The 22,510-nt window shown below is 36.1% G+C and overlaps 1 protein-coding gene and 1 long non-coding RNA gene across 2 annotated transcripts; one reads left to right on the top strand and one right to left on the bottom strand.

Moving 5' to 3' along the window:
- Positions 1-144: 144 nt before the first annotated feature.
- Positions 145-6,114, bottom strand: LOC136848128 (uncharacterized). Its single transcript, XR_010855940.1, has 2 exons — positions 5,940-6,114; positions 145-2,631 (listed from the first exon to the last, which is right to left on the bottom strand). It is a non-coding gene; the product is annotated as an uncharacterized lncRNA (long non-coding RNA).
- A 1,232-nt stretch (positions 6,115-7,346) lies between these two features.
- Positions 7,347-21,018, top strand: LOC136847946 (cuticle protein 7-like). The gene is made up of 2 exons (XM_067119966.1): positions 7,347-7,463; positions 20,686-21,018. Exons 1-2 carry the CDS (start codon positions 7,347-7,349, stop codon positions 21,016-21,018), a joined length of 450 nt encoding a protein of 149 aa, XP_066976067.1.
- Positions 21,019-22,510: the final 1,492 nt, after the last annotated feature.

Genomic DNA, 22,510 nt, shown 5'->3' with positions numbered 1-22,510 from the left:
CCTCACAGTAGGCTTCTTTAAAAAAGCGGTAATTTTTACCATAGCTAAACAAATACAGATTTTAACCAATTTCCTAGTTTTACATTTCTCCATGTTGCCATAAAATAATGTAAACCTGAAAAAAATGGTTAAAGAAAGAGCATATTATGGTGTGGTAGAGAGTTAATGCCATTTGCCTTTTGATTACAATTACCAAAACAAAAGAACATTTCAGGATATACAAATGAGGTCAAAGCAAAGCCAAAGAAAGTATTAGTGCAGGGGTATGGACACTAGGAAACCTTGAATGTCCGAAATGTGTAGCCTATTACCTGATGAGACAAATGCAATGTACAAACATTTGATTCTAATGGTTGTACTAATGCAAATTGATTATTTTTATCTGCATTGAGCCTCTGATTATTTTTATCTGCATTGAGTCTCTGAAGATTTATAAATTCACAAAAAGAAAACATTTTCCAGAGAAACAACTAAAAGTTTAACACTAAAAGCTACCCAGATCTGGTTGCCTCATTTCTGAATCATGTATTCCTGTATTATGAGGGCTGGAGATTACAGGGCCATAAAAGGGGATAAAGTACAATAAAATCAAAGAATCATCAATGAGGCACGGAAGGCATACATAAGGAGATTGGGGGGGAACGGTTGAAATAGAAAATGTTACAAGAAAGATGAATAAATATGAAGTGTATTAATAAGAAATGGAGATTAAACTGAAGAGTTCAAAGAGCAGTAAGCAATGGTTCAGTCAGCAGATTAAACTGAAGAGTTCAAAGAGCAGTAAGCAATGGTTCAGTCAGCAGATTAAACTGAAGAGTTCAAAGAGCAGTAAGCAATGGTTCAGTCAGCAGCAACACGAGCTCTGCATCAACTTTGAAAAGCACAAAAGGCAAAGAAAACTAAAAACTGGACAGCAAAGGCCAAAAATGGAGGCTTAAATGGCATGCATAGTTCAAGAACTGTTAATGGACGACGTAAACCCCTCGTAAATGTAGCTTGAAAGGACAACACAGCGAACCAGTTATTAGCTCACACAGTAAAACCATCAATAGAGCAGAGGACTCATTAGGCAGTGCAACCATTGCCAGTGAAAAGTTTAAATAGCATCTAGTCTAGAGGGTTATGCAGTACTATTTGTAATGGAGCATTGCAAAAATTAAGAATAGAAAGTAAGTTTCTCACATTAAATGGGGATATATTAGGTGGTATGACCAGCAAATATTGCAGCAGCTCAATACAAAAAGGCAAAAAACATCTTGTACACTGCAGAAATGTTAAACTTTCAGGTGTAAGATTGCTGGACTAATCAGAATGCTTAAGTGGTGCCTAGCTGTCTCCTTCAAAGGAGGACTATGGAATGACTAGAAGAATTGAGATGGGATGTAAAGTGTACTCAAGAGTAGAAAGTTCAAAGACTGCTAATCTGGAGACGTCCTAACATAAGATATGGCAGATACACCCACTGAACGATATAATCTGTCCACGTTCAGCAAGGATGCCATCAAAACTAATAATAGTCACTGACAAAATGACAAAAATGAAGAAAGGGGGCCCTTAGGAGCTTCAGTAAGTACATGACCTGGTGTTAACAGCTGAATCAAAAGAGGCCTTGAAACTATGTTTGAAAGATTGAAAATCAAAGTAAGTAAAACAAAGTTCACTATAATGAGAATGGAAACAACAGGTAAGGCATGGTCTGAATCATATGCAAATTTGCCCCCCAAGTGCAAAAAGTAAACAAAAACAGAGAAAACTTCAGGCATCTAACTTCAAGTGAGGAAAACTTGATCTAAATATGTGAATTGTGTGTAAAAGAGACATGGAAATTATTACACATGGAAATTATTACAAAGTAGTTGTTTTGATGAGACAAACTGATTATCTTAAAATTGACCTGGATTAGTCCAAACTGGCAGCATAATCTGGGCCCCACCAGATGATAATAACTATTCTCTTCAGTGTTCATTCAGGCCCAGAATCATTATCTTTTGCCTAGTTCTCTTCATCAATTATTTTTGGTCTTAAGATCTGAAAATGAAACTAAGTAGAGTAATAAAAGTTACACAACTAAATGAAAAAAAGACCTAAAATCGGAACATATAGTGCCATCTGTTATACTGGGGTCCAGCTTATGCTGCCAGCTTGGATGAATCCAATTAAGTTCTCTGATCATCAGTTTATGTCTCATGAAAATGGCTATGCACTCTGGAATCATTTCAATTCTTAGTCAAGTATTGAGAAAAGTCCATGAGACTAGTTGCATGATGCAACGGTCTTGTTCAAGGCCTTTAATACAATAATGAAATGATGACCATCTGACTTTATGGAAAACGGAATCCAATATCCACATGAGGATGGTACGCGTGTGTAAACAACATATAAGCAATGTCAATATACTTTATCCAACTGCATAGCTCTTTAGGTATTTCCATAATTCACTGCATTTGAAGAGGAGGCAAACTTCAGCCCATAGTTTCAGGCATGTCATATTTCAATCAGTTTATAGTTTCAGGCATGTCATATTTCAATCATGGGTTTTTGTTCTAGTCATTAATCAGCCAAAGAAGAGAACTTAAAATTTGCAGATGAAGAGGATGGAAGTACAGCACATTGGGATCTTCATGTTTTAACCTGTAAAGGAAGAAATGATAACTATACATGCAATGTTGTAAATTGGACATATTCATACATAGAAATGATGAACTTACCAAAAACAGCCTTGCCTTGCTAACTTCTGTTTTGATCAGAACTTTTCAATTTCTGTTATGAACTTTAGTACTTAATTACAAACCACCTACGCCACAACTTCCAGTGCATAAAATAGTATAAAGACAAATTTAATACCAAAGGAAAATCAGTTCAAAATATCTCCATTCATAAAAAAAACAAACCTCAAGTTATACTTCTGCCTAATAACCAAACAGTGGTAGTTAGGTATCTGCTCTAGTGGAAGAGAATACAGCACAAATTTCTTAACTGATGTTCCCACATCACATTTATAGGTAATTACAAGAATATATAGACATTAAAATAACTTTCTTCTCTCTCTGATAAAGAACACTTTACTTTTTATTGCAGATGATTTGTACAGCTTAAGCAAGGTCTATGGGAAAGCAAAATCCAGTGCCTTCAGCAAAACAACAAAGAACACCCTTGCCAATTGCTTGGCTAGACACCAAATATCTATGGAACACAAACAGATGGTTACACTTAAAAGTGAACTGTCACCACAGTGTTTGGTATGTAATATCAGAGGCTGCTGCCAATCCTCAAATACCTGTACTCTAAAAATTTATGGGGGTAACTTCTAGTTTTTCAATCTAACCAAGGTCAGGCAACAGTTATTCAGTAAAACACAACTTTCTTGTAGCAGTTTGCAACCAGAGACCCTAACAGATGCAATCATCTGAGGTACCACTAACAGATGCAATCATTTGAGGTACCACTAACAGATACAACCATTTGAGGTACCACTACTTATGTCTACTGTTTATCATCAGGTGACATCACTGGGTTCATGGATCAGAGTTTCAACTAATATTTCCAAAAAGCCAGTGCAGAATTTGCATGATCAGTAATCACTTCCCATCTGACAAGATATTTTCTAAACAGTCACCAAAATAGTATTGCTTGTGTTAAACAATTTTAGGCATCAGGAACTCAGACTTATGTACAAAAAGAATATATGCATATCAATTGAATTTTTCCACATAAGTTATGTTATAAAAGAATCAACACGCCATAAAAGCAATGAGTCCAAACTCCCACTTTCTAATTCATTAAAATACGTAACACCTTACAATTCAGATCAACCAGATCACAATGCTAATTTATTTACCTCTCACACAGTTGGCCGGAAGGATTTGTCTTCAGTAATAATAGTTTTAATTTTATTTATCCAACTAGTTTTAAAAATTCTATAATTGAGTCAATGGAAAATCATGGGATGCCTGTGCCTTGCTACAACCCCTATGTTTTAATCACAACTTTTTAAAAAACTGGAAATTATTAAAAGGTATTATTCCATCCCATTTGTTGAAAAACCAACATGCTTGTACACTAGTGTCAGTTAAATGGTCCTAGCTGAGCAACACTTAGCAATGGTCAAAACCTGTCCGCCCCAGGGACCACCTATCCCACATGCCCACCATTTACTCCTGAACTCAAGTCTGCATACCAAATTTGTACCAATCACAGAATATAAAATGAAGGTTCTCTCTCACAATATATTAGCAATTTCTGCACTAAAAACTAGCCCCTCTAACACACCTTACAACAATGGATCTCCAGACACCCTGAGGGAGCTTGCATTCAAGGTGTGCACCACAGGACACAGATCAAAGTCAATGGTTTGAGGGCACGGGTGTGCGGTGACCAACATGCACGAGGGCACTATACACAACAACAAAGCTGACACTATCTTCACAAATAACAGCACAGATACTCACGCACACAATAAAAAAATAAATGACAGCAGGGGATGCTAACCACTCCCAACTAACCATGATACAATACAAAATAATACAAAAATGAACAAAAGCTTTCTAGTGAGTGTATATTGTACTTTTATCCTCAAGACCAATAAAGGTATCCCTTGTAAACATTAAAAGTAACATAAGTCCTACAATAATATCCTGCAAAACACCAAATATAGTATGCACAGACTATACTTCACAATGGAAAGAAATACCCTCTGCTACTGGTTACTTTTGGAATTATGAATGAGATAAAATACAGACCATAACCTCCAAAATCTAAGTTGTGTAGTTGTAAATGAAATGTCCTTCTAGTAGACTGGGGCATTCAAAGAGCCAAAAGGTCAGCTTTGGCTAGTGGAATAATACCATTTTATAGTAAAAATGTCTGAGAAATTGCATTTGCATCATCTCCTTAGCCATCATTTCCCATATCTATACTCTTTCTCATATACAATCGACTTGCCCCATTTTTTTATGGGAATTAAGTTTAGCTGCACCTGCAAAATTCACTAATAGGAAATGTACACTGGAAGGAAAATACTAAAAATTCCAGGCTGGGAAAACAGATGCTCTGTAGTTGATTGCAAGAAACCATGCAGCCTATGATGTATTTTGACAGTTAGTGTCTGATACATAATCAATAATGCTGTGGTAACAATCTCCCCCACCTCCATCACAGAGACAAATGGAACAATATTCAAAGCCACAAATAAAGAAGTAACCAATGTAATGCAGTAAGAGAAAACATAATATAAACAAGTAAAAAATGTGCCAAAGTTTCTTCAGAGCAATCGAGCTTACTGTTTAGCATATAATGCTGTATGAGCTACAGCCCATGAAACTTTCAGCCATGACCCAGTGGTGGCCTGTCCTATAGGGTTAGCAGATGCACGATCATGGCTAAATTTAATCTTCAATAAAATAAAAACTACTGAGGCTAGAGGCATGCAATATGATATGTTTGATGGTTGGAGGGTGGATAATCAATATACCAATTTGCAGCCATCTAGCCTCAGTCATTTTTAAGATCTGAGTGCAGACAGAAAATGTGCAGATGGACAGACAAAGCCATCTCAGTTTTCTTTTACAGAAAAACTAAAATGGGATGAACATCTGGGTAATTCCAGGAAAGAAACCTGGCACTTTGGTGCAGCAATACATCCCAAACTGACAAGCATCAGTATCAAGGGAACTACCACACAGAGAAAATGTGCAATATCTAAAATGCAGTTAACATATGTTTAGTAAAATGGGCTTTCTTTTCATGACTCTTGATAACATGTACCACACATACAGAATCAACACAATCAGAACACACTAGATTTTTGTCTGTCCCTTAGCAACTAGGCTGAAGGGGGTAAAGAACTATAAAGAGCAAGGTTTAAAGAAAACTGTGATAAAATAACTGCTAATAACCCATTCATGGATAAAAAGTTAAATATTCAGTTACCAATTACTTACCGAGATATATCTTACAAGATAGTCTAGTCTCTCTTAGCAATAAATGCAAGTTGAAACTGACAGACCCAGTTCTGAATTTTCAGTACAGCTGGTTGCCTATACTCAAACACACACTATGAAATCCAAATCTGTGCTGGTCATGGAACAACTAACCGTGGCACTGCAAATGACTCATCTGCAACAAAAAATGTAATGGTTACTTAACCTATTCGACACAGCACAACTGGTATTATATCACTAACTAGATTATTATGAACTTCAATTAAATAAAATGTAGAAACCTTAACAAAACAGTTTCCAACTTATATTACTCAACTATGTAAACTTAGACCATGATTTAATGCCAATATTTGCAAACTTCCCTTTTTACTTTAAGGGTAATAGTATTTTTGCAACTTTTACAAGACAAAAAATGAAATTCAATAAAAACCTACAGCTATTTACATAGATGATTTTAGGAATATAACTCCATTCTGATACTGCACCATGATATGGCTTTCTAAATAGCTCTTAGTACTATTCTAAAACACAACAGCAGCTACACAACAGCAGCTGCATGACATACATGCCTGCAATCTCAAAGCTGGTATACTCAAGCTGATGGGGGAACACAGTGGGAAACCAGGGTTTTTGAGTAGAAGTGTATTCTAATTTAACCTATCCTAAGATGTTAGGTCCTTACTTGTCTGGTGGGGAGAGGAAGCTCTGGCCCTGGACCCTTAACCTAACCTATGGCATTGCACTATATTAAAATGTTGTGATTTGACATAACCCAACCACACCCAAGATAACTTAACCTAGGGCATCAGGGCCTTACCTGGCCAGAGACGTTTTGCCCCAGTTAGACCCTCCCACTTATCACCTTAAGCAACCAGGTCCTTATTTTCATAGTGTATGATCCTACCCTTCATCAAAAATTAGAACTTGCATTAGTATCATGGGGATATTAGAACCTACGTATGGTAAGCTAAATCTCCAAGATAATACACTTGTTTTGTATTCCCAGCTCCTGCCCCCACCCTACCAAAAGCCCAGTTTTCTTAATATGGTTCCCCTAAACTGCTGAATGTCGCCCAAGGGGTCCATTACCTTCAAACTATTAATTTCATACCGAACTGAAAAGAAACCTTAAAATAATACAATCACTCAGAAATTTACCTGTCCACACTGCTGGGCTACAACCGGCGAAATGACATTAACTCTTGGGAAAAGGTCAATGTTAGCAAACTTACTTGGAGATTCTTATGAATACTGGCTAAACACAAACTGCCTCCCATCTTTTAAAGGATTAAAATAAATTACGGATTAACTTCGCCAACGAATCAACTTGTACACAGAACTTCTGGGAGCCAATACCGGTGTAACAGTCTGTATTTCCCTTTGTCCGAAATTGGCCCCGGGGGAAATATGGCCCAGGATATATTTCCCCCTACGGGAATTTCGTCCCAGGATGATATTCCCCCTCTGGGCCAAGATTCCCTCAACCCCACAACTGTTATAAGAGTGTGGCTATGGCGGCGACGTGTAGGAACGACAGCCTGCCATACAGGATAATTATCATCACGACTAAACTACCTCTTGGGGGTAATTATCTTTGTTATTTAGTCTTTTGTTTATGTTTATACGGAAATCCCAACGAGCTTGTACTAAACACGCCGCAAAGGTGGATACATGTAGGGGAGAAATGGCCTAGAGGGGGAATATCCTAGGTCCCAAATTCCCACCAGGGGAAAACAGCCTGGGCTGTTATTCCCCGGGGGAAAATCAATCCTAGGCTAATTTTCCCGGGGGGAATTTCAGTCGGGGGGGAATAATTTCCTGCTACACCGGCTCAAATGTTCGTTTCCAGAACCCTTCGGCGTAACAATTTCCTCTCTGGATTTTCATTCGGCCTAACTGTGCAAATTAAGGAACCTTCAACCAGAATAAAACACACTTTCGCCCATTAAACCGTTGACATTATCATGGTTGACATTAGCATGAAAGTAATAATAACAATAACATACTTGCCTCATAATGAAGAAACTGATAAGTACACACCAAACTCTGGTTCTTCACAAGATCACAGCAGTAGAAGCTCTGCAGTTATTTAATTCAAATAAGAAGTTTAATGTTATACTATATATTCAATGTATTTGACTTGCGGGAATGACAACAAAAATTGCACCAAAATGGGTGGTTCTTCAGGAAGGATGAACATTTAAATTTTTTTTTTTAAATAAGACTTCTCTTTTAGGTACATAGTTTTCCATTCCACGTGATATCTGATTAAAAACATTGATTTACTGGGCTCTAATGTACAGATAGTTACATTATTATGTAGTATCCCTTGTTATCCAGCAGTCTTAGCATGCAGCAAAATTCATGTGACTCGATTTCAGTGACTTTCGTTCGAAAGTCACTAATTGGCAACTCTTACCTTCTTCACTTTTCTAATAACGCAAAGTTGCAACGACGAAACATTTTGCAACCTCGCTCAAAAATTGATACAGTTCACTAAGCCTGGTTTTGAAGTATCAGTGCCATTTTTTATTAAAATATCAGCTAGATCATTATTAAAACATTAACAGTTATTTTTTTAATTATGATAAATATGGAAAGACGTAAATACTTTATAAATTTGACTTTTTAGCCACCATAGTTATGTATTTAACGTAATGAACTTATCGATATAGATGTGGGCGTGGTCTAACTAGATGTCAACTGTTTAAATGGCTCAGTTTGCCTCCCCTCGCCTTACCCATATGCCAAATGCACTTCGCTCCTCTCGATTAAATCATTCTTATTAAGCCTATAGGCCTATGAAGAAAATAATGACGGAAGTATACCACACTAAGATTTGTGGAGGAATTTTACAAATCCGGCTTTATGGTCTCATAGACACCCTTTATAAGTCACAAAGATTTGACGCAACTATATATTGTTGCTATCTGAAATATAGCCTAGTATGTTATAAAGCCAATAGCATAAGCCTAGACTCCAGAGCCATATTATTATTATTATACGTTGTTGTTGTTGTCATTCTCCAGACTGCACATAGCAGGTGTGGCTGATAATGTCCGCCCTGATTATAGTCTTCCATTCCTCAAGTAACAATATAACAATAAAAAGGTAGAATTAATTGTACTTCTAATGACGAAGATTACTCTCCGTCTCGCTTGTTTATTTATAATTTTTTTTTTCTTCAAACGGAAGAAATTCTCGGGAGACTAGACCTATGTAGCCTTGGCTATAGCCTAAGCAATGACTTATAATAATTTATTGCAAGTATCGAAATCATGAACCTGAGTAACATTTGCTTTATACACAAAACTACGAAAGCGGAAAGAAGTAATAACTTTGAATTCATATCCCAAATGCATCAATTTTTATCATTAGACTATGCTCTGCTTAACTTTTCTTTTTCATTCCATCGCGACGTCCTCTTTCTCAGTTTCATGTATCCAGACTACGGTTCCAACCGTTCAACTTCCACGACTCACAGGAGTCACGTTGAGACGAGGATTCGTGTTAGGTATTTAGTTTTGTTCTGAAATATTTTTGTAGCATGAAATATTTTTGTTTTTCACGATCCAATATATTTCAATGATAAGATTCTACATAAGTGACAAAATTTTCCTCATACATACACGTTTGCAAAGTAAAATATAAGATTAATACTAAGTGGCAACTTAAGAACAACGCTTGTCCAGTACAAAAATAAAGTTGCATAGGTTTTGCTGCATACTGTACCATCTATGGTAACTCGACTGAGCTTATTAGGTCTACTGTTATAATGCTGCAGAGGTAGTTAGGTAGCCCGGGGAGCATGACGGCACCGCTAACCTAATCACACCGAGCTTTGATCTAAGGAAAAAAAAAAAAACCCTGTTCAAATCACACAGATTACGAATTATACCAATGCACAAAAGGGATCATGTTTATATAATTATAAGGAAAATAGTGCTATCTGTGAATTCGCAAACTTGTCGGCATGCATGACACTGGAAATGAAGAAAAAAAAGTTTAACACTGCTTGGCAACGTTACGTTGAGTCTGAGATTCTGGACGATACAAAAAGAATCATGTCACGTCAGATTTGAGTATAGCTGTATAAGGAACATGTGCAGCTCCCAAACCTTGATACATTGTCATGGATTTTGAGATTCAGTGGTAAGGAGAACTATTTTTTTCTATTCATTATACATCCAATGTTATTCTCTATCCCAAAATAAAATTGCATTTATAAGGAATAGAAAAAAATAGTTTCCCCTTCCCACTGAATCTCAAAACCCATAGAGTATTCAGCTTGGAAAAACCAAACCTACATCACGGCCACGAACTTTACATAAGATAAACGGCAATACCTATACCATTTTATACATTAAATGGAGAACATTTATAATAAAGCAGGTTTACACTGCTTGCAATGTGATGTCTACCGATGTTATACTCACTATTATTACAACAATGATGAACAACTTTTACCACTCTTTCTCTCGACACAGTCTTAAGGCAAACTAATGGAAATATCTTTTCCTGTCACTGTGCTCACCAACTAGGAAAGACTAGCTTGAGCGAGAGAGAGAGACAACAACCAATGATTTTATTCATTCATGGCGATGAATCTCAGGTCTTATAAACTGAATGCAAGTACCCAGTGACTCGCTTTTCCAAAAAAATTATTATATTTGACGACATAGCACTACTGTTTTGAGAAACTGCAGTGAAATTCAATCTTTGGCTTCAATGAAAGTAAACTAAAAATGGGGGATGGGTGATTTTAAATATAACTTGAGGCAACACACAGAAATTCCTTCTTTTCTAAGAGGAGGAAGACTTAACCTACTGCAGCACCTCTCTTACTTACTGCCAACCGTAATAAGTATAAATAAAAGAAAAATTTTTATAAATATGCTACTCCGGGTGATATTCAAAGGGAATATTATTCAAACTAAGATCTACTTCAATTGGCCTGCCTCTTGTTAAACGTTCAAAAAGAAGTTTAGAATCACATGTAACTCTCGTGCTAATAAAACCAAAATGTATATCTTATGACGATTAAGAATGGAATCTCTTTGTCTCTGTCTCTCTCTGTTTAATAACGAGTAGAAAAGAAACAAAACATATCAACAGAATTAAAGTATAAAAGAAATCGCATATGGAATAATAAATCAAACACTTAAGCAGTCTTAGGCTACCTAATTGTCGCGTAACGCCGATTTGCGCTCTAGTTAATGAACTGACCCCTGGAACCTGACCACGTCGGTCAGTGAATATTGGACTCAGACCCAATTTCTGGTATATTTTTGAATAAAATTGCGTCTACAAGTACACTGCAGGTATTTCTTATGGTAAAAATGTTTAACAATGAAAATTTCACGACACTGAACTATCCAAACGATCTCCACTTACCAAAAAGATAAATTTCCAGAAAGAAGCAGACGATGTTTGCACATGTCACTACTATGATCAAACCAATCCCGAAAAGAACAAACTGTAAATGGACAGTAACAGATAAGAATAACTGTTAAATGACAGAAACAATTAACACTGAAAGTACATTCCACAAATTATGCCATGAGAAAGGCAACTAAACGTGTGGTATGTGGTATGTAATTATGCTAAGAAACCACAAGAGCACGTACAATAAACTGCACACATTTTTATTTCCTCAACCGTAAACCTTCATCCCAACATACCGCTGACATACCAGGGGGAAAGATAATAATTTAGTCGACTTCCAGACAAAACCCACAAAATGTTGTTGCTATGGCCTATGGCATACGGCTGGATATTCCGTAGGAAGTGTAGTATTGTTGAAAACAACTTTTATTTCGTCCCTGATTTATAAGCATATGTTTCATTTATTAGGGGTCTCTCTCGTCTCTTTATTTTTATTCTCATGATGGCCAGTAAGCTGTAACAATAAAATGTAACAATTAAAAATCAGATGCGGTTCTATTTAGTTAACCACGCCTTACTTTGAAGCAGATGCAGCTAATTACCATTTACCTCAAAGTATCACGAACGTCCTCAATTAATGTGTCGTTAAACGCTATTCAGGTTTGAATTATGAGTCTGATACTACATTAAATCTTATTTACACTAGCCAGTTTTCTCTTACCATTCTGCATTTAACTGCTAAACTTCACCGCAATATTTTTTTTATACTGATAAAAAAATGTTTGCTATGTTTAAGGTTAAGTTTGGCTGCTAGATGCTTAATGTGTCAAAAAACAAGCTCTTGTAAGGATGACTCCCGACCATTTCACCAATATGCCTAATAGAATTCTCTTTCCTTACAATTTTCTACTCTTAACTGACATGAAGGAAATATTCAAGTACCATGAATAGAAAAATATAAGTTTTGAAAGGCAAAACTAACTATTATATTTTAAAGGACACAAATGCAATTTCATTGTACTGACCAAGATAATCTAGAAAGCATCCTTTGAAACCACAAAGCGACTGCGTAAATACACTTTCCTTTAATGTTGAAATTGCTGCAGGAAGGGAGAATTGTTTCACACATTTAAGATAAGACTTGTTTACAATTAAACACGAGAGAGAGAGAGAGAGAGAGAGAGAGAGAGAGAGAGAGAGAGAGAGAGAGAGAGAGAGAGAGAGAGAACAAATTTTTAGGAAAAAACAAATTGAATTTCTTTAAAATCATCGTCGAGTGAATTACTGGCCCTCGGCCATCACTGACATCCCTCAAGTACTTTGTAACATCTCTTGTGTCCCCCAAAGGAGAGAGAACCCGATGCTTGAGCGGTGCGGTAAGATGCGATAGCGGTAGAGGTGGTTTTTACATAGCGGTGCCTGTGGCTCCAAACGACTTAATTACGGTCCTCGTGTCTGGTTATGCGTGCGGGTGTTATGCAATATTTTGTTCTGGTGCCAGGTTCTGTTTTGTTATAATCATGTGCTTTAATTTCATAAATTATATTCCTATTCTACAAACCTTGGAATATGCATATATTCTTTTACTCTCTGGTTATAAAATTATTCTCTGTACCACTCCTTCTAAAGGACGCTCTGCTGGGCCACACCTCATAAGACAATTCATATTGATTTATTCTGTAAGCATCACTGATTTTGTTTTTCGCTCGTGTAGCAGCCACTAAAGGTGAATGCTTTTAATTTCTTCTTTTAACAATCTTGGGACACATTTTTCAAAACCTCATTCCAAAATATCAGTTCCAAAATCTTTTACATACGATGCTGAAGTTGAAACATTCGGTCCTTTCTTCATTCAATTCCAACTGTTTCATATTTGTAAAATCACATTTCGTTGATAACCACTCACACTCAACATCCATGATCAGTTCTGTTTCTAATCCTCTCGATCTCCTCCTCCTCCTACTGTAAGTTTTACATCATCTCTCATTGACTGCATGATTTACGCCAGACTTATGAAATCTCGTGCAATTTAAGCACTTTTTTTAACCATGGAGTCACAGTTCCTTGTTCTGTGATTCGCTGCACATTTCCCGCAACATAGCTAGCTCTCTCTCACTCTCTCTCTCTCTCTCGACAACAGAAACACATAGGGACGTGATATCTGCCTCTTATATCATATGCCCTCACTCAGTCCATCTGCAAACTCAAAAATCAGATGATTTTTCTTCGTACTCGTTTTCCTTTTCTTGACCGGATAAGCATACAAAAAACTATCTACCAAAGTGTCAGCCCCAATTTATCTCTCAAAGTTTCCCCCTCTCATATTTCAAATATCTCATCATTTTCCAGTCATTAGCACGTCACAAAACTAATTTACTTCTGTAGGTTTTCACGTTTCACTCCATCAAGAGCGACATATCCTACCCAAGCACTGTCCTGCCTATCCATTATTAAGTCACAGTAAGCTATAGTTTCCAGACAATCACAAAACAGTTTGTTGAGCCACAGATTTTATTTCATGTACATTGGTGTTGTGTATACAGCACGGTAGACCGTGGTATACAGTGGAGTGACTGCTAGGAACGCGCATGAAATGGAGTTGCTGAGTCTCCTTTCTCTCATTCACAAGATTGCTGAGCCACAAAGCGAATACTAAATTTTGACACGGCCAGCAAAATCTAAAGCTCCAAAAACGATTAAACGGTGAGAAAAAACTAATTACGCGCATGCGTAAAAAGCAACACTGAATATGAGAAAATTATTGAACTTCGCCCGCACAAAAATGTCACTCATCCTTTTCACAGTTTCTCACGAGCATCCTTCGAGTATCTCTCTACTCATACACTCTTTTTTGGTTTCCACCAGTCCCTTTCCCTCTCTTAACTTTCGAACCATCCTTCTTTTCTTCCTGTTCTCCACCTTCCAATACTGAGAGTTGCTTTCAATCCCGTCCGAGTTTGCCAGCTCTACCAGAAAATATCTGTCTGCAATCAATGAGTCATCATGCTGTTCAATGGTAAAGAAATGTTTACATTTCCCTGCACTTCCTCTGGTGATCATCATTTGGGACATTTTAACCGTGGTCTCGGAACCACACTCGTCTAACTACCAGGTACGCAATATACTTCTTTGACCAACTGATGCCCAATGGTCTTTAAACAAGCCTATCTATTGGCCCATTCTTGCCCTGGAGTCGAATGTGGGACCTTTTGCTTAGAAGGCGCAGGGTGCGGGTCACACCATCAAATCTCCAGTCAAAATTCTCACGAGTTATTTATGAGTGCTGTTAAGGTCTCCTCAATAAAATAAATAAAAATATGAATAAATTAGCTGACTAACTGACTAATGAATAGAATTAACGATGCAAACTTGTGTCTAAAATATAGAGATGATATTTCCAAGATACACAGAAAACACGACAGAAGGTCAACTCTGGCTTCATGGTTAGCTGTGGTGTGCCGTAATTGTTGTCAACGCTCACGCACACTCTTACTCTTTCTCTCTCTTACACACACAGAAACCTAAATGCATGACGAATAGGCAGTAATAATTATAAGTGGTTTCGTATACTAAGGATATTTGAAGAATGAAATATTTTACGAGCAGCAAGTATATGGTCCTTTCAAACGGACATGTGCGCTTAAAAATAACGTCACATAGGCGCTCGGACAAAAAAAAAAAAAAAAAAAAAAAATATATATATATATATATATATATATATATATATATATATATATATATATATATATATATATATATATATATATATATATATATATATATATATGCGCTCGCGCTAAGTCGATACTTTTATTCCAGTTTCCTCGCCATATGAGAGCTCACGTTTAAAACACTGTAATGTCAAACAGTTAGCTCTCTTAAGTTCTGACCTCTGCAAAATTTTGCAGCTTTTAGGAAAGGCTGTTGCTTAGATTACGTTAAGAAACATGAGCGTACAGCGAGACAAAACAAAACTTCAGGGTTATGATTACAATAATGAACAAGGAGAAACAAGGGAAATTCAGGAATATTTGTAAAGAGGGACGGAAAGGAAACGAGGATTTCAGGATAAACAATAATAAATGGGAAAAAATGTAGGTCAGTAAGCAGAATCCCAACAAAGGGAAAAGTACACAAGTGAAAACAAATGGATTATTTTATTTGCAACTCAGAGAAACCACATGCAAATTTACTGCCAAAGATCGGCACTCAGAATGTAAAGCATGAAAAAGAGTAATTCTACTATTGCAATCTTTGTGCTTAAGGCATTCGGTGGACTAAGCTAATCAGAATTTCAACGCACAGTTTCCTCGTTTTTTGAGATCAAAGAAACTGTCGCCAAACTTGACATTCAGAGAACTTACTTATTTTAGCCGAAATGATAAAACATTTTAGGGAAACAATAAACTAGTTTATTCTCACTGGGTCTTTTGGACGAAACTACACATTCAAGGGTAACAAGGATTTGACGTTCTGAAAATTCAGAGTAAGGCAAAAACAAACTGCAGATGCAAATTCGTCAGTACATCCAACTAGAAAATTAATGATGCACGCTCAAACAGACCCTTTCCGCAAAAGTTCTGATTTTCTGGTAAGTTAAGAAATCACATCTTTACAGGAAAGCAGAAGTTGGCTGAGGATTTTTAGGGCTTGGAAGTGAAAGGGAAGGAGTACTCAAAACTTCTGGCAAATTGACTGTCTACTGAACAGTTAGTTGGGGAAGATAATTTGAGGGTGTAGTTTTTTGTAGGTGACAAAGGCGCACACAACCAGTAGAAATTCTTCCAGTGCTGCACTGCAACCACCAGACCAAACATGAATGATTTACAGGAAAAATGTGCGTGAATAATTTTTCTAGAAAAATGTAAGATTGGATAATTTTTCTAGATATAAAGTGATATTAAGATTCAGAGGTCATCACACTTAGGGGACATTAGTCCCCTATATCCAACAAATGTGACTCAATGGTGATGTGATTATGTAAAAGGGGCATAAACATATATATATATATATATATATATATATATATATATATATATATATATATATATATATATATATATATATATACTATATACATATATATATGTATATAACAAATGTGTGTGTGTGTTTCGTGAATATATGTATATATATATATATATATATATATATATATATATATATATATATATATATATATATATATATATATATATATATATATATATATATATAAATCGAGGATTTTCACACATAACACTTTTATACATTAAAATATTAATCTATAAGTAGGCTATTAACAGCAAACTCCCTTTACCTTGGAAATAACTTACGCATATAAAGGAAATTATATATATATATATATGTATATATACTATATATACATATTATATACATATATATATATATACATACATATGTATGTATGCATGTATGCATGTATGTATGTATGTAAGTATAAGTACAAACATGCCTACTGAACATTTTTTACAAAGCACTAAAAGAAATGAACATCGGAAGGAATTAACACAATTGTTAAAAAAGGGAAAGACTTTAGGTAAAATTCAAAGCAGACTTATTAAGGATCTAAGAGTGAGACTTAAGCGCTAGACTAGACCACTACAATGTAACACAGCTGCATAACATTTTTTTCTCTCGCCGACAAAGGATTCGACACTTTCAAGCGTTTGCAATGAGATTTGACCGGGGTGTGACTGCCACAGCTCTCAGAGAGAGAGAGAGAGAGAGAGAGAGAGAGAGAGAGAGAGAGAGAGAGAGAGAGAGAGAGAGAGATAACCAAAGCATCGCTAGAACAAAAACAAAAAGAAAAAACAAATAGCACTTGATGATTAACAAGGCCTTATGCTAACATGGGCTATTGCTCCTAAAACAACTTGTAAAACAGAAGCAGTAAATGAATAAATACGTACCTGACAGGTTTCTGTAAAATTCCTCAACATACACAGAAAACGTATTTAGATAATGAAGTAATGGAAAATAAACAATCATACAATACAAGGAATACTGGAATATACACCGATTGTTTTTCACTTATAATTTATTACGTTCGGGTCGAATATGGAATGATGAATACTGAAAAGTGACCTTTGACATAGCAATAAAATATTACGTACACATGCATACATACATGGCGGTGTAATATATACATATAATATGTATATATAGCCTACATATATATATATATATATATATATATATATATATATATATATATATATATATATATATATATATATATATATATATATATATATATATATATATATATACTAATAAAAGGGCAAAGCTTCCAACACCAAAATAACCAGTCACTCAGCAATTTCCTTGTGATTTTATAGCATTAAGAACAAATATCACGCTAAATAATCTGTTATAAAAGAAAATTAATGACCGAGGAAGATGATGATGATGATAATTGCTATTACCATTAATAATGCATTACCTACGATAACTGTCTCAGGCACCAAGAACCCCACTACTTCTATTAGTATTACAATAAAAGTTACAGAGGTTGTTTATCTAGCGCAATACTGTATTGCGAATAGTACCTATGATGTTTTTAGGATAGATTATCTGCCGAAATATTCCTCCACATACACTTCACGTACGTAGCTGAAACTTCAAACTTTCAACAGGTTTACTGTTTCGTATTTTAACTTTAACGCAAATTTTAGATTTACGCCAACGAATAACATGTTCGTGCGTTTTCTTTAACCTAGTCGGTAGACTACTAAGCAAATTAACATACAGCAGACAGTGCCATTTACAATTTTCATTATCTAGATATATCAAGAAGAGTGAAGCCGAAGTTTATAAAAACAAACAGAATGAAGAGCGGCGACATACTCAGAATCGGGAGTAACCAAAACAATGAGCGAGTATACCTGCGGTTAAGACGACACCGCAGAAGCCAGAGTAAATTGAAGTTTTACTACATGAGAAACATCTCGACACAAACAAGACAAACAGACACAGACTGTTAGTGTCACGGCCGCAATAAATCGTCATTAAGGGTTGCAATTAGAGGTCAAATGACCCTCCCATAACCCCATCTTCATCGAGCGTGTACGAAGAGCTCCACCCAAATAATCGTCTTCTCAAACACGAGAGATATCGGGAGGTGATTAATTAAGTTTATGTATGATTTCCCCATAAAATGTTTATAATCATGCATGGATTCTACAGGACTGAGAAGATACATATATGTATATATATATATATATATATATATATATATATATATATATATATATATATATATATATATATATACCTGTATATTATATATGGGGAGGTTCTGTGGCAGCCAGATATAATCCTTCTCAGAAGAATTTGGAAAAAGGGCACAGATGTTTTCTTAAAAAGTAGTTTTTAATAATTCGTCTCACTAAATAAATTATGCTTGCTTGCATATTTTCAACTGCGTATTGTCATTCACTTAAGATTCTAAATTACACACAAACGCAATAAAACACGTTCAAACTGAGACAAACGTTATGGATGCAGCATCCCTACGGATTTATTTACTGTACATTTGGGGAACCAACGCACAATTTCTCCTGAAAAGAAAAAGCCTCTAGAGTAGGAGATATTGGGGAAGAAACCATAACAAGAACAAGATTCTGAAATAAACGCAAGAAAACAGGGACAGACCTTTTGCTTGAAATTCATTTCCGACAATGTAACCTGAATGCCGTACCACGTGACCCAGGTTCTGCCAAACCTCATCTTCAAAGAAGCGACAGAGAAGGATGTGAAAAATGGATGAAGACTACTATAAGGAGAAACCAAAGCAGAGAGATTATTTCAAAGTTTAACAGTAAATAGTTATGTCAGTTATATATGCAGCATATACTGAACGCACATTAAGAACGCTTCGTAAATTTCTCTCTTTCCAGTTTACAGTTGAAACCAATTACTCTTTCTCAAAGATGGCACTGTAACTGCAAGAAAAAAGGAAAAATCTTTTAAAAATTCGTCTGACAATGACCTGTATATGCGCTGTACAATTTAGGAGGACGGACATTTAATTCAGAGAGAGGAGGAGGAGGAGGAGGAGGAGGAGGAGGAGGAGGAAGCAGTTTACGATGGGAGGAGCTCAGGTACATGAGATAAAGAAGGACGAATGTCGAAATAGGTGGTCTGGAAAACGAGTATAAAACGGAGGATTCGCTCACTCTGCAGCATAGCGAATTCAGCGACTCGCTCAGCAAACATGATATCTTCCAAGGTAACGTTGAATAGGAGTTCCTCTGTCTATCTATCTATCTATCTATCTACACTATGATCCAGTTTATACGTTCGTAAATAAATTTCTTCTCTGTTTCTTTCTATCCGTTTTTGCCTAGCACCTCGTTCTTCAATCTTTCTGTCTGACTAAAAGGTATATTTTTGAATACGTCTCCTTCTTTTTATTTTTCACATTTCACTAAGATTTATTTTGTTATAAGCCTTCTCTCTCTCGCTCTGTAGCTGATCCACAATATCATTATGTTAACTGTTTACCTAATATATTTCGAATGATTTTAAATATATTTCAACAGGGTCTACATCCACTAACTACGATTGGAAAAAGGGTCTTAAATTACTAAATAACTGATGGGACTATTCAGTTCTGTTTAATTCCAATGGCCTTCATTTTCTCCTTTTCTTCCCTAAATTTTCAATAACACTGCCCCTTTTTACTAGATTGACGGGTGCTTTTATTCTAATCAGCTTAAGCTAAATTTCTGTGTGATTGACAAAGACTGAATATCTTCTTTTCCTATTATTGTCATTATCCAAAATGTGTACACATTTGAGTTAAATCGACTTTGATAATAATATCCATAATATGCATGCTACCCTCATACCAATTATGCAGTGATTGCTTCAGTCTAGTTTTTTGCCCGCATAAACTTGGACGTTTCACATATATAACGCAAAAGTGACAATTACTGTGCTTATTCTTTAAGGATCCGTTCAGTAAACATTCTAAGCTTGAAGAGAGAGAAATAAGACCTTCACTCTTAGCTGTGTTACAATATGATAGCATGTCTCTACATGTCATTTTTTGGGAATTTTGCCTTCTTCCTTAAGATTATGAATGAAAAAGAGTTTAAGCTAAAATCGAGTCTAAAGTCAACCTAAAATTGCCATGAAATTATCACATTTTTTAAAAAATCCCTTTTTTAAAAAGTTAATACCTACAGGATTTCCATTTATTTGTCATCGTCTTATTAAAAGATGACCTTGGCTGCCGATAAAACGTCCTTGTACAGGTATGTTGGCTGATATCGACTAGGAGAGCTCTGTGAATATACTGAACACCTCATATTTGACATTTTACTAACGATGGAAATGCCCCTGTTTATTCAAGGTCTTTATGGTGGTTGCCAGCTTGGCTCTGGCCCTTGCCCTTGCCCTTCCTCACCCCGATTCTCCTGGTTATGGTCACCCCGCCCCTTATAAAGAACCAGGAATGCCCTTCGACTTCGGCTACGCCGTCAAAGACGACTACACCGGGAACGACTTTGCCCATAACGAGAAGAGCGACGGCATCATAACCTCAGGGTCGTACAGAGTCCTTCTCCCTGACGGCCGTACGCAAGTCGTCACCTTTTCGGCCGACCACACCAACGGATATGTGGCCGAAGTCAGCTACGAGGGCGAGGCGAAGTATCCTCCACCCAAAACAGGAGGATATGCTTGAAGAAAATGCGCTTGTCTTCTATATCTCTTACTTTGTTTACGTCTCTCCGCTTCCTCTAGTATTCACTGCCCTACTTCTCTCACAGTGCAGTTTCGAAAACTAAGCCCCACACTTTTTACTAAGTGCTTATCTCACGAGATCTGTTATTCAACTTCTTTTACCCAGGGGAATCAGAAAAACCCGACAGTTCTTTGACACTAGTTATAGTCTATCACATTTTTAAACCGGCTAAGGGTGTTTCCCATTCACAGTTAAAACCAAATTAAAATTAATATATTTTCTTAACCATTTTGTGGTAATCCATTCGTCAGTTCTACAGCTCTAGAGTGATAAATTCAACCTATTCTGTGCTGTGATCTACTCTGAAATAACATTTCTCTCTTTTTAAAAGATACAAAAGAAAATGCTTTGTTATATATGTTTTGTTTTCATTTACTTTTTTTTTTATTTAATCATGATGGCATCAACCACAACACTTCGTTGTTCACCATGCCTTGTATATCTATGTATGTCGAAATGTAAATTAAAAAAGTGAAAAATATTAATTTTTAATATGAAACCTAACGGGAATAAACTTCCTCTATTAGTGAGAAAGATAAAATTAATATTCTACTTTTTACACCACCCAGATAACTTGCTCACCGAGAAGCCAATCCTAAAACAACGATTCTGCATAAAAACAACGATTCTGCAGCTTTTTAATAGCACAGGTTCCTAGCGTAGAACAGAGTTCATGAAGACTTGCACATTGTCTATGAAATATATGCACAATTCTAAATGCTGTTGGCATTCAACCTTACATAACAGCGGAATAACAGCACAAAGAACATAATTAAAACCACCCTGATAAAGTAAAACAAACAATTCCAAGCTCGCGCACATTTTTTTGTCAACATTAGGCCACAGGTACCTGTCACGTTCATATTATCACTGGTGAATTATAGACGAACACCAGTGAAAAAAAAAAAACTTCTCCATTATTATCTGCTTTATAAACCTACACCGAACGCTCATCAGTAGTTCCCTCACGATTCATTTTCTGATCACACAATTTTGCACCAAGTTCTGTTGTTCATATTCTTACTCATTGCATCACTCCATCCATAAAGATTATTAAACAGCCATGAAGACATAACACAACCCTCTTTCAGAGCCACTGTAACTCCAAAACAGCCACTCTTCCATCTTCTTATCCTAAAATGCTTGGCTTCCATCAAAAAAACTTTGTCACCTCAGCAACATGTCTACACACAAACTCCCCTTGGCCTTCCTTACAACTGATTCTACCACAAACATTTTCTTGGTCCATGTATGCCCCATACAATTTATTTCCTTTACTGCCAAACTTGTCATTTAAATTTCATAACACTTCATCACACGCCGTTTTTCTTCCCTAAAACTACGATGCTCTTCCCCTAATACGCCCTATGCCAGGCCCCCCTACTTTCTCAATTATAATCCAACCATGCAACTCATTAGAATATTTAGTAAT

The sequence above is a fragment of the Macrobrachium rosenbergii genome, chromosome 18 (assembly GCF_040412425.1).
Source record: "Macrobrachium rosenbergii isolate ZJJX-2024 chromosome 18, ASM4041242v1, whole genome shotgun sequence".
In the NCBI taxonomy this organism is placed as follows: domain Eukaryota; kingdom Metazoa; phylum Arthropoda; class Malacostraca; order Decapoda; family Palaemonidae; genus Macrobrachium; species Macrobrachium rosenbergii.
This window is presented reverse-complemented; position numbering and strand designations above follow the sequence as displayed.

Bases quoted from the DNA above. Each gene is read 5' to 3' on its own strand.
- LOC136847946 (XM_067119966.1), top strand. From the start codon at position 7,347: ATGGCCCAGGATATATTTCCCCCTACGGGAATTTCGTCCCAGGATGAT. The intron at 7,464-20,685 runs GTAGGAACGACA...TGTTTATTCAAG, and splicing joins TGTGGCTATGGCGGCGACGT to GTCTTTATGGTGGTTGCCAG.